Source organism: Piliocolobus tephrosceles, chromosome 13, assembly GCF_002776525.5.
Source record: "Piliocolobus tephrosceles isolate RC106 chromosome 13, ASM277652v3, whole genome shotgun sequence".
Lineage (NCBI taxonomy): Eukaryota > Metazoa > Chordata > Mammalia > Primates > Cercopithecidae > Piliocolobus > Piliocolobus tephrosceles.
This window is the reverse complement of record NC_045446.1, coordinates 17,788,358-17,801,597: the sequence shown is the minus strand read 5'-3', so window position 1 is coordinate 17,801,597 and position 13,240 is coordinate 17,788,358. Positions and strand designations below refer to the sequence as shown.

The following is a 13,240-nucleotide window of genomic DNA, read 5'->3' as shown; positions in this document are numbered from 1 at the left end:
ACACATACTGCAGGACCTTATAAGACACTCCCTTCATTGATTGAATAGAATTTTTAAAAGCCAGACGTAAGAAATTCATTTCGGGAGTTTTTCTTTAATTCAGATTTCTGAATTTTAAATTTAATTTTTTTTTGAGATAGGGTCTCACTCTGTCATCCAGGAGTGCAGTGCCATGATCATGGCTCACTGCAGTCTCGAACTGTGGGACTAAGGTGATCCTCCTGCCTCAGCCTCCTGTGTAGTTGGGACTACAGGCATGCATCAGTAAGTCCAACTAATTTTTGTACTTTTTATAGAGACGGGGTTTTGCCATGTTGCCCAAGCTGGTCTTGAACTCCTGGGCTCAAGCAATCTGCCCACCTCAGCATCCCAAAGTGCTGAGAGATTACAGGCGTGAACCACTGAACCCGACCAGATTTCTCAATTTTATTTATTTAGCTTTTTTTTGAAACAGGGTCTTACTCTGTCACCCAGGCTGGAATGCAGTGTTGCAATCATGGCTCCCTGCAACCTCGACCTCCCAGTCTCAAGCCATCCTTGCACCTCAACCTCCCAAGTAGCTGGGACTACAGTCATGCACCCACTAAGTCAGGCTAATTTAAAAAAAATTTTTGTAGAGATGAGGCCACACCATGTCACCCAGGCTGGTCTTGAACTCCTGGACTCAAGTGATCCTCCTACCTGGGTCTCCAAAAGTACTGGAATTACAGGTGTGAGCCACCATGCCTGGCCCCTCTATTAATTTTTAGGCTATAATAATTAATTACAATTCTTATGAATTACTAATAACTTAATTTGTATTAATTAGGTCAACCTTATGAGCGAATAATAAAAATACTAAACACCTACAACTTATCTAATGTGTATTATATGCAATTTAAAATGCATCACCTCATTTAATCTTCACACAACTATGACGGAAGTATTTTTTTTATTTTTTTATTTTTTATTTATTTATTTTTTTTAAACCAACTTTGTGATTTTTATTGATGGGCGACAACTTTATACTCCTAGATATCACTAAACTGTGTACAATTAGGGACGCAGCATTAGAGGAGAGCAGACAGCAGAATTAAACAGAGCAGACTGAAGGAGAGATCTTCATTATTTGCCCAGTTTTCATTATGTGTACACAGAAGCATGAATGCGATTTGAAATCTTTTAATGGCAATAAAGTTACAATCACCCATCTATGTAGACTAACATTTTAACTCCAAATATTTGATCTGCAATGTGTACGTAAGCAGTTTCTCTCCACACAATTGTTAAAATTTTTCCTGTTAGGAACCAGCAACTTATTTTTTATGTGTATTTTTCTTTTGAAGTAAGAACTAGTTCTTCTTTGATAACTGGCTCATTTTTATCATTTATCAAAAACTAAAGGGTAGGGAAGAAAAGTGTGATGGATTAAAAAATTTCTTTTTTAAGGAAAGATAAAATTCATTTTCACAAATTTACAAGTGTTGTTGCTGGTGCAGGATTTATTCTACTAAGCAATGAGACTGGGGATCAAATCCGCTTTCTTATCTCAGGAATCAGCATTATTTCAGAAATATGGGTTTTTGTGGATTTTCTAAAATCAAGCGACAGTCTGTTTCAACCAAGTGATTTTGATTTGGAAGAGTCAACAGAAACTATGTTGTGCACGAACCCCAAGGCATCTCCTTTTCATTCTAGCCCACTTTTGCAAAGGGAGAGTGAGTTTCTCTCTAAAGAGCCACTAAAGAGAGGCGGGAAGTTGAGTGTGAGGTGGCGTCCTACGAGGCGGGCACTGGGCGCACACACAGCGCACAGAGGGTTTACAGCAGGTCCACTCGGCGGTAATACAGGAGGTAGGCTGTGCGTTCAGCAGTTGGTTTCACCACCTGGTACTGGCTGATCACCTTGACTGTTTGGTCATCGATGCGCAGCCAGCCATTCAGACCGATCTGGAAGACGTCTGTAGTGTAATGGCCGCCCGTCGCACTGTTGCCGTGATGGTAGACCACTGCAAAGAGCCGATAGGTTCTGTGGCATTTAAAATTCTTATTTTTAACCCCTGGAGAAAGCAGTTCTTTACTAATTTCCAAGTCCACAGGATATTCAATATTTTTGATAAGCTTCTGGCACCCACCAGTCTTCTCATAAACGAATCGTTTCAGGTGTAGCACGAGGACAGGAGGGAGTTTTTCCAGAGTCACTCTTCGACTTATCTCAACCTCTTGCTTGGTTTTTGTGGTATAACCTTGGACAGATTCTCTTGCCACCAAGCTCTCCAGGGCATCCTGGACTGTGCGTATCTTGTCAGACTGGATATCCAACTGCAACGTGAAAAATGGCTGCAAAGTGGCAGATTCTTTTGAACTCTGCTGGTAAACCACAGACCTGATGTGTCCACCAAAAATGCCGGTGATTGGAGTCTGAACAAAATCCGCCTGGCGGGTGACGGAAGTCTTGTTCCGGGGCCCCACTTGCTCCCACTCATCCTCGCTTCCTTCACCTTGTTCTTCCTGCTCCTCTTCAGTGACTGAGTGGTTTTTGGGGCCATTGGAAATCGTAAGTTTTTCATTATTTGGTGAGAGAAGCTTCTTTAGGTTCAACATTTCCTCATGAAGTCCATTTAGAATGAAGCCTAAGTATTCCTCAGCATCTTCTTGTCGACCCTTTTCAGACAGGCTTGACTTGTTAACTGTCAGGAGTCTGTAAATATATGTGGGCTCAAAGGCAGCTCCCGGGCGAATGTCCCTCACGATTTTATCTCCAAGAGCTTGTCGGGGTTTTGGAGGTACTGGCATATTAGTAAACTCATTCATTAGCCGAACAAAGCTGTCTATCATGGGTGTTGACGTACAAGGCCTTTGCACTTTGGAATACAGAGGAATGAACTTCATCAGGTGGTACATCGGCGGGCAAGCAACCAGTGCCTGCAGCGTAGCATTAATGTAGCACCAGTTCCCTTTATTGATCAGCCCGCGGGGTTGCAACGACACTGGTTTATGGATTAGGGTTACATTCTCCAGTAACTCTGCAATCTTTATGGCTACGGGATCCTCTGAAACTGGAACAAGCCCTTCTTTGACTTCAACCTGCTTTTCAGAAACCAGGGGAGATATGGCGGGAGGGGAATACTTAGTTTCCACATAGGCCATTGGCGAGGAGGAAGAGGGCTTAGAATCGTGAAAGAGACTGGCCCAGGACTTGGGCTGGCTGACAGGAAGGGTGCCTGATGCAGAGCCTGTGCCGTCAGCCGGAGGTGATGCGCTCTCGGGTTTGGTTGGGTCCAAGTCTATGCTTTCCGTGGTGTGCAACTCCACCCCATTGGTAGCTGTGCCCTCACCCGAGGATTCAAGTATTTGTCCATTAGCAACTCCAAGGTTTTCAGTAGTATCGGTATCAATGCAGGGCTGAGCCCCAGCTGTCCTTGACAGGGTGTCTCTGCCAGCCTCTGCAGGGAAGCAGGACTGACCAAAATCAGCCCCGGGGCTCCCCTCCGGCTGCCCTGCAGTCCTGGTGTCACTGCCGAGTGCTCCGGGGAAAGGACTGTCAGGCACAGTGTCACTGACAGAGTCCGTGGAGTTCTGGGGGCTGTTACAAGTCCTGGGCGTAACTGACGGGGGCATGTCACCCATAAATTCTGCATCCTCTGCACTGACACTGTTCGGGACTGCTGAACTGGCATGGCCATTGACCAGGGCTTCTGTGGAAATACTATCATCACCGCCATCTTTCAAATAGCTGTAATATCCAGGTGGCCGCTTTTTCTTCTTTTTACGCTCCCTTTGTCCAAGACCACCTGAGACACCATCATTTTCCAAAACTTCCGCCTCCACATTAGAACTTCCATCCAAAGCGAGGGCAGAGCCTGGGTACTGGCAGTCGATGGAGCCATAGCTTGCTTCTTTACTGATACCATCAGGGGTTGTTTTGGAAGTTGTACAACCGAGAATAAATTCAGGGGCCAGGGTTCAGTGTGCTTGAAATACTGTAGCTGGGGGTTCTCGGCAAAGTGTCACTGGATTCGATGACTTCATTGACACCAAACTCGATTCTCTGATATTCTTGTCCATCAGGTAGTTTATCCACAGCCTGTGTGCCACACAGAACTGTTCCACTGTATGGAGGAAGCTCAACTGAAGATCGAGGAGTCACAAAGAACTGATTGAATTCATCAGGGCTAAAATCTCCAAAAATATACTGCGGGCTGTGGAGGGCCATGGCTGCCCGTTTCAATGGGACTCGGCGTTCCTCCGGCTGCTCACGCTGCTTCCCCCGCCGCCGCCATCTTCTCACCCGCACATACACACTCGCATCGGCCGCCGCGCCTCGGAAGTATTTTTTTTAATCACCAATTTAGAAATGAGTAAACAAGGCAGACAGAGATTAACTGGCCCAAGGCCACATAGCCAGTTACTACAGAGCCAGGATCCAGACTCAAGTGTGTGGGGGACACGGCCCATGTTATTAACATCACACCTTTTTTTTTTTTTTGAGACAGAGTCTCGCTCTGTTGCCCAGGCTGGAGTGCAGTGGCGCAATCTCAGCTCACTGTAACCTGCGTCTCCTGGGTTCAAACGACTCTCCTGCCTCAGCCTCCTGAGTAGCTGTGATTACAAGCACCTACCACCATGCCTGGCTAATTTTTGTATTTTGCAGAGATGGGGTTTCACCATGTTGGCCAGGCTGGTCTCGAACTCCTGACCTCAGGTGATCTACCTGCCTCGGCCTCCCGAAGTGCTGGGATTACAGGCATGAGCCACCACACCCAGCTACACCACACTTTGAAGATGTACCCCCAGAACATCTAGTCCAGGTAGCCTGGGAGCTGTCCCGAGAAGTAGCAAGAGAGATTCAGCAGCCTGAGATACAACTTACCCCTCCATGGGATGCAAGGCAATGGCCCGGGGCTTCTCCAGGTTCTGCCACAGCAGCACCTTCCGGTGGGCCCCGTCCAGATTGGCCACCTCAATCCTTGAGGTGCCTGAGTCGGTCCAGTAGAGTTTGTCATGGACCCAATCCACAGCCAGGCCCCCTGGTGAGAAGTAGCACAAAAAATGTCAAGGAGTCAACCCAGGCTCCCCTTTCCCATAGTAACAAGAGCAAACTCTTACAGGAAGCAATTTCTTGGGCCAGGCACTATTGTCATCATTTTAGATACATGAATTCATTTAAGCATCACAACTCTGTGAGCTAGATACTGTAATTTCCATGAGGATGAGGAAAGTGAGGCACAGAAAAGTCAAGTAACTGTCCAAGGGCATGCACTTCCTCCTCACAGCCAACCACACCTCACTTCCTGAATTCCGCCTCCCTGACGCATTCCCAGGGTCCCCCACTGCTCTGACCCTGGGGTTTGTAAATTGTCATCTAGGGTTTTGCAGAGGCATTTCAGAAGTTCTCTAAGCATTTGAGTCCAATGTGCTTGATACCAAATTAGAATTTGACCACTTCACCTGTTTGTAAAATAGTCTGAGATTGCCAAGTGAGCTGTTTCTATGGTTTGTTTGTTTGTTTGTTTTGAGATGCAGCCTCACTCCCATTGCGCAGGCTGGAGTGCAGTGGCACGATCTTAGCTCACTGCAACCTCCACCTCCTGGGTTCAAACATTTCTCCTTCCTCAGCCTGCCAAGTAGCTGGGATTACAGGCGTGCTCCACCACGCCTGGCTAACTTTTGTATTTTTAATAGAGACGGGGTTTCGCCATGTTGGCCAGGCTGGTCTCAAACTCCTGACCTCAGGTTATCCACCTGCTTCAGCCTCCCAAAGTGCTGGGATTATAGGCGTGAGCCACCACTCCTGGCCTGTTTCTGGTTTTTTTTTTTCCTTTGAGATGGAGTTTTGCTCTTGTTGCCTAGGCTGGAGTGCAATGGCACGATCTTGGCTCACCACAACCTCTGCTTTCTGAGTTTAAGCAATTCTCCTGCTTCAGCCTCCTGAGTAGCTGGGATTACAGGCATGTGCCACCACGCCCAGCTAACTTTTGTATTTTCAGTAGAGATGTGGTTTCTCCATGTTGGTCAGGCTGGTCTCAAACTCCCAACCTCAGATGATCTGCCCACCTCGGCCTCCCAAAGTGCTGGGATTACAGGCGTGAGCCACCGCGCCTGGCCTGTTTTTTTAAAACCTATAAAACATTTTGATATACTTATCCAGGTCAATCCAAATATTCTTAATACTAAGCAATTGAAACAAAACTCAGAAATAAACTAGATGCAAAGGCTGATAGAGAACTCTGTCATCCATCAATCTGATTCCCATGATTACAACCACCAACGTGCTCTGATTATTCTCACTGAATGAGCTCAATCACAAGCAAATGTTATATTTGAACCTATAAAACTCATATATATTAACAAATGTTTTCTATATTAGAGCTCCAGCTAAGATTTCCCTGGAACCTATAAAATTGATATATATTAACAAATGTTTTCTATATTAGAGCTCCAGCTAAGATTTCCCTCCCTAAGGTTTGCAAACCACTGGCCCGCTCCCCCCACCGTTGCTGCGCGTGTGGCATGGCTCTGCCCCTCTCCATGGGGGCTCATTTCCTACCTGGGCTCTCCAGCCCAGTAGACACAACCTCCTCCACGTTGCTGCCGTTGAGGTTGGCACGGAGGATCCGGTCCAGGGTGACGTCTGACCAGAAGACAAGCTCGCGGCGGTGGTGGAAATCCAGGGCAATGGCGTTCTCCAGGTTGTTAAGCAGCAGTGTGTACTCAGAGCGGTGCGGCAGCACCTGCCGGATGTCAATGCGATTGGCGAACAGCAGCACAGGCTCTGGCCCTGGGACACAATATAAACATGGGGTCCCCACTGGGTTTCAGAGCTGCCCCTGGTACCCATCAGCAGGTCTTCAGCTGACCGATGGAGCCACGTGCCCACGGGGGCATGCCCCAGGCTGTCAGCATCAGTACCAGAAGAGTAGCAACCCTTAAACTATAATCCTCCACCCCTCCCCACCCCACTCCACCACGGCAGCTTTTCTTGGGGCTCAGAATGCAACTGTTGCTCCGTTTTACTGCGATGGAAATCTCTCTACCTCTCTGCAAATCCCTGAGCACCAGAGCACTTGGCCTTCCTCCATGCTCAGCCCTCTGCCCACCCAGCCAAGTGCCAACAGCCCTTACCCAGAGCCTTGCAGCTGCGCCGGTCGGGCCGTAGTTCATAGCCTGTTTCGCACCAGCACTGGAAAGCCCCTTCGCTGTTGGTGCAACCCTGGCTGCAATACCCCTCCTCGGCACACTCATTCACATCTGGGAACACCAGGCACGTCAAGAGATCTCCCTTCTGTCGTCTTCCCACCCCTGCTCCCAGGCTGGCGAGCTGCTTTTCTGCCCACATCCCCATCTACTTTCCAGGCCTAGCGGGAAGGTTGTCTAAGAAATAGTTAAGGGCGGCTGCGCATGGTGGCACGCACTTATAGTCCCAGCTACTTGGGAGGCTGAGGCAGGAGAATTGCTCGAACCCAGGAGGCGGAGGCAGCCGTGAGCTGAGATCGCACCACTGAACTCCAGCCTGGGTGACAGAGCAAGACTCCATCTCAAAAAAATAAAAAAAAGAAATGATTAAGGACTTTAAGGTCATGCAGACCTGGGCTGGAATCCCAACTCTGCTGCTCATCAGCTGTGTGGCCTTTGGTAAGTTACTTATCCTCTCTGTGCTTCAGTTTCCCCATCTGTGAAATGGGAAGGATGATCCCCACCTCCTAGGGTTATTGTGAGGATGAAATGAGGTCACAGCCTTCACATGCCTGACCCATAGGAAACACGGCTGCCTGTCTGCTGCCCCTGCTCAGAACCCCGACTCTGCTGCAAACCAGGCCTCAGCTCACCTTGGCACGTGTGCCCATCCTCTGTGAGCCGGTAGCCTGTGTGGCAGGTACACTGCACTGCCCCCCGCACCATCTGGCACTTCTGGGCACAGCCACCGTTGTTAACATTGCAGTTCTCCTCACCCGTCCGGGGCCCTGTGCCAGCCAAGCCAGAGTTGGGAGTTGAGCCCAGAATCCTCCCCCAGACAGCCAACTTGGCATTCCACCTGGACCAGGAACAACAGCTCCCAAAGCTGCAAGAGTCCTGAGGGAGGATTCCCTTTGAACCCTATGGGTGGGGTTCGGCCACAAACCATGGGCCAGGTCCGCCCACTGGGGACACTCACGGCAATTCTGCTGTGGGCTTTCGTCGCTGCTGTCACCACAGTCATTGACCCCGTTGCATAGCTTCCTCTGCCCAATGCAGCGCCCATTCCAACACAGGAACTGGTCCGAGGCACACTGGGGGCTTCCTAGGGAGAGGGAGGGTCAGGTCACAGCAAGGCAGGGCTTGGGTCAACAAAGAGATGGGAGTCTGTCATTTTCTAGGGTAAGCTGGAGACAGATGAGACTCAAGGTGGGAGGGTGAGGGTCCTGGGCAGGAAGCAGCTCAGACAGGGCTGGCTGGATGTCTGCATTCGCTTTCTCCCCAGGACACCACAGTGGGATGATGAAGAATATGGAACAGAATGAAAAACTACATCCACATGCTCAGTACTGGGTATGGCCAGGGGAGCACCCATGGGGGCTGCCAGATGGAAGGTAGTCCTTCCTCAGTAGACCAGAGCTAAAGGCACTGGCTGTGTGTGAGTTAGAATAGGAGTGGCAATTGAAACTCACAGCTGTCACAGCTCTGATACCATGCTCCAGGCCATAAGGCCGCAGGTTAATGATGCACCTGGATTTTACACTGGTAAAACCTCAACCCAACTGGAAAGACAGCAATAACACCCTCTTTTCCACCCTTCCACCCCAACTATAGGATAAGGGTTCTGGGGCACCCCGGGAGACACCACCTGTATTCTCACAGTTCTCTTCATCGCTGTTGTCCGCACAGTCGTCCTCCCCATCACAGCGCCAGGACAGGCGGACGCAGCGGCCTGAGCGACAGCGGAACTGTTCTGCTGTACACATGGAGGTGGCTGGGCAAAGCAAAGGCCTAATGAAAGGTGGGCCCCATTTCAGCCTGAAATTCTCCCTGCCACCCAAAACTGCAGCTTATGTCAGTACCCATGCCACTCTTGACACCAGGATCACAGCTGGTCTATATGGCGTCTTTGTGTGAATCAGAAAAAGGTATCCTTTCCTCAAGACACTTTATTGCCATCTGCTGGAAAACTGCCATGATGAGTATATAAATCTATTATGTGACTGGCTTCCCTTTGAACATATTGCCTCTGCACAGTGCACGACCTACACAACTATACATGGTGGTCTTACCCAGTGTCTTCAAGATTTATGGGTAGTGGCCTCTTTGTCTTTTTTTTTTGAAATGTCATCTCACTCTGTCACCTAAGCTGGAGTGTAGGGATGCTGTCTTGGCTCACTGCAAACCCTGCCTCCTGGGTTCAAGCGATTCTCCTGCCTCAGCCTCCCAAGTAGCTGGGATTACAGGCATCTGCCACCACACCCGACTAAGTTTTGTATTTTTAGTAGAGATGGGGTTTAACCATGTTGCCCAGGTTGGTCTCGAACTCCTGACCTCAAGTGATCCACCCGCCTCGGCCTCCCAAAGTGCTGGGATTATAGGCGTGAGCCACCATGCCCAGCCGGTAGGGGCCTCTTTGGCTCCACAAGCCTTCTCCTTAGTTCAAGCCCAGCCTAATTCCATTCCCCCACTCACTGCAGTTGCGCTCATCAGACTGGTCATCACAGTCCGCGTCACCATCGCAGCGCCAGCCTGCATTGATGCACAGGCCACTGTCACACATGAACTCCCCAGAGCGGCAGGGCTGGTGGGAGGCTAGGGAAACACAAGACTTGTGTCTCTAGCCAGTCTGTGCACAGTGTCCCACGGCAGACTAGAAGCCACAGTCCCAGAATCCCAGTTCCCCCATCTCTTCCCAAGAGGGACCAGAAAATCCAGAAACTCCTCTCTGAACTCCTGCCCCAGCTGGCACCTGTGCCTTGCCACCCGAGGAGTTCTTCCCAGTCTGGCCTCCCCGCCTCCCAGCTGGCCGGAGCACTCACAGCAGTCAGACTCGTCCGACCAGTCTCCGCAGTCATCGTCGCCGTCGCAGTGGTAGATATCGAGGATACAGCGGCCATAGGCACACTGGAACTCCTCCAGGTTGCAGGGAGGTGCTGGCACTGCTGAGGCTGGAAGGAAGGCAGGGGTGGGGAGGGGCATACACTCAGGCCTGGATGAAGGAGAGGGGCCCTGATTCCTCAAGCAGGCAGGATGCTCAGGCAGGAGAGCTTCTTCAAGTGAGATGCAACCAGGTTTCATCTGGGACAGCCCTTATAGACGCCCATATTCAGGTGGACCAAAGGGAGCCTTCCTTTCCCACCTGGGGAACTTGGTCCCTCCCTAGCTCAGCCCAGGAGGAGCTGCTGCTGAGGCACCCATGCTCCTTGCCCTTGGTATATGCACCCCTCAGCCTCACCCTTAGCCCATGGGCAGAACCATGTGCCCTCATCCAACCCAACAGCCTGAGGTCTGGGGCCACTCACGACAGCTCTCCTCATCGGAGCCATCTTTGCAGTCGGTGTCACCGTCACAGTACCAGTGCTCAGCAATGCAGCTTCCGTCACTGCAGCGGAACTCCTTGTCGGAGCACTTGCGCATGTCTGAGGGGATGCGATGGGACAGCAGTTCTGAGAGGGCCCCACAGGCAACCCTCTCACCCTCCTCTCTGACTCCCCAACCTCACTGGCTTTGGCGGGTCTGACCCAGGCCCTGAAAGGCACCCCAGAGTCAGTGCAGACTCTCCATGAAGAATGGAGGCCCTGGAGAGACTGGGCCTCAGCCTCCTGGTCCACAGTTTCTCCGGGGTCTGAGCGGCTCTGCCCCCTCTGCCTTCCTCTAGCTGCTCCAGATATCTGGGCAGTTCAAGGTTTGGCAGTGCTGGGGCCATTGCTTCTATCTCTTCCTATGGCCAGGCCACCCACTGGCCACCTTGTCTGCCTCCCCCCATTGGGGCCACCCACCACACTGCTCATCGCTGTTGTCACCACAGTCATTGTCACCATCACAGTGCCACAGACTCCGGATGCAGTAGCCGTTCTGGCAGGGAAACTCGTCCTCCTCACACTCCCGGGGGGCTGTGGACACAGAACAGTCAGGCTGCTGCAGGCAGTGGGGGTCTGGTGCCTGGAAGCCTGACTTAAAGCCCTCCGGAGCAGTCAAGTAGCTCCAGTGCTGCCCCGAGGGCTCCGAAGGAGGTGGCTGCCTCTCAGCAGCTTATCTGACTGCTAGAGGAAGTGAAAGGACAGGACCAAGTGCTGAAAACACAAGGGCTCATGTGGACCTGGGGCATCGCTTTCTGATTGAAAATCCTTTCCCAATAGAACTCAATGGAGTCCGCCCAGCCCCTGCCAACACTTACGACAGTCCTGCTCATCCGAGTCATCCTCACAGTCGTTGTCCCCGTCACACACCCAGGAGCGGCGGATGCACTTGCCATTGTCACAGTGAAAGTCGAGAGGGGAACAGGTAGGTAGCACTGAATCCCAGGAAAAGGAAGGAAAAATCAATCAACCTGGTATACTTAGTCAGGCTCAACTAGGCCAGATAGCCTTTTACTCCAAATTCCCTTGTCTTTTTTGTTTTCCTTTTTTGAGACCGAGTCTCACTCTGTCGCCCAGGTTGGAGTACAGTGGCGCAATCTCAGCTCACTGCAACCTCCGCCTCCTGGTTCAGGAGATTCTGACTCAGCCTCCCAAGTAGCTGGGATTACAGGCATGCTTCACCACACCCGGGGGAGGTTTTTTGTTTTGTTTTGTTTTTTTGCATTTTTTGCATTTTAGTAGAGAGGGTTTCGTCATGTTGGCCAGGCTGGTCTCGAACCCCTGACCTCAGGTGATCTTCCTACCTCAGCCTCCCGAGTAGCTGGGATTACAGGCATGCTTTACCACACCCAGGGAGTTTTTTTTGTTTTGTTTTGTTGTTTGTATTTTTAGTAGAGACAGGGTTTCGTCATGATGGCCAGGCTGGTCTCGAACCCCTGACCTCAGGTGATCTTCCTGCCTCAGCCTCCCGAGTAGCTGGGATTACAGGCATGCGTTGCCATACCTGGGGAGTTTTTTTTTTTTTTTTTTTTTTTGAGACAGAGTCTCACTCTGTCGCCCAGGCTGGAGTGCAGTGGTGTGATCTCAGCTCACTGCAACCTCCACCTCCTGGGTTCAAGGAATTCTCATGCCTCAGCCTCCCGAGTAGCTGGTATTACAGGTGCCCACCACCACGCCTGGCTTTTAAAAAAAAATTTTTTTTTTTTGGATTTTTAGTAGAGACGGGTTTTTGCCATGTTGGCCAGGCTGGTCTCGAACTCCTAGACTCAAGAGATCCACCTGCCTCGGCCTCCCAACATGTTAGGATTACAGGAGTGAGCCACCACGCCCAGCCCCCTTGTCTGTTTTATAGTCATTCCTTACTGACTCCTAGGCTCATCCCCAGCTGATGGAGAAGCTTAGCAGAAACTACAGCTAAGACAGAGATTCAGAAGGCAATTGTGGTGAGGGGTTCACAGGGCAGGGGAAGAAGAATAACCCAAAGAACTCACAGGCACTAAGAAAACATAAGAAAAACATGAGCAAGAGAAAGAAGCGCTTTTTTTTCCCCTCCTTTCCGCTTGTTAAATGATTGACACACCTGGGCTCAATTTCCAGTTAATTACGTAGCACTCTGAGCAAGTCATTTACCCTCTCTGAGCTGAAGTCTTTTTGGCTGTACAATGGGGATAATTATACCCAGTTCATAGAGGCCTTTTGATATAATGCCTATGAAAATGCTACATGAAAGTGAAGCATTTATCATCAACACAATTAGCTGAACTGGTTAGGGTTAATGAGGTCCAGGTTGTACGGCCGTTCCCATTAGACTAATTAGTCAGCCTCAGACATAGATGCCACAGGTAGGTCAGAGATTGCACCTCTAATCCAGACAACTGGCTTAGCAGGGATATTTCTATATATCCAAGACAGGTCACCCTGGCCAACTGTGCAGATGTTACCATGCTAGGGGAAAAGGGACATTTAAAGAAAATATAGGCCAGGTGCGGTGGCTCAAGCCTGTAATCCCAGCACTTTGGGAGGCCCAGGCGGGCAGATCACGAGGTCAGGAGATCGAGACCATCCTGGCTAATACGGTGAAACCCCGTCTCTACTAAAAAATACAAAAAAACTAGCCGGGCGAGGTGGCGGGCGCCTGTAGTCCCAGCTACTCGGGAGGCTGAGGCAGGAGAATGGCGTAAACCCGGGAGGCAGAGCTTGCAGTGAGCCGAGATCCGGCCACTG

At 50.4% G+C, this 13,240-nt stretch overlaps 1 protein-coding gene and 1 pseudogene across 2 annotated transcripts in view; both read right to left on the bottom strand.

Moving 5' to 3' along the window:
* Positions 1-13,240, bottom strand: part of LRP4 (LDL receptor related protein 4) — a 64,143-nt gene that overhangs the window by 33,762 nt on the left and 17,141 nt on the right. Inside the window, exons 3-13 of the mRNA XM_026454087.2 lie at positions 11,335-11,451; positions 10,937-11,050; positions 10,460-10,576; positions 9,977-10,105; positions 9,630-9,749; positions 8,803-8,928; positions 8,134-8,259; positions 7,808-7,942; positions 7,104-7,229; positions 6,529-6,759; positions 4,852-5,008 (exon numbers count right to left, since the gene is read on the bottom strand). Coding sequence (XP_026309872.1) covers positions 4,852-5,008; positions 6,529-6,759; positions 7,104-7,229; positions 7,808-7,942; positions 8,134-8,259; positions 8,803-8,928; positions 9,630-9,749; positions 9,977-10,105; positions 10,460-10,576; positions 10,937-11,050; positions 11,335-11,451 — 1,498 coding nt within the window. The remainder of the gene's footprint in view (positions 1-4,851; positions 5,009-6,528; positions 6,760-7,103; positions 7,230-7,807; positions 7,943-8,133; positions 8,260-8,802; positions 8,929-9,629; positions 9,750-9,976; positions 10,106-10,459; positions 10,577-10,936; positions 11,051-11,334; positions 11,452-13,240) is intronic.
* Positions 958-4,297, bottom strand: LOC111533303 (annotated as a pseudogene). The gene has a single exon (XR_003309387.1). The product of XR_003309387.1 is annotated as a ubiquitin carboxyl-terminal hydrolase 10 pseudogene (transcript).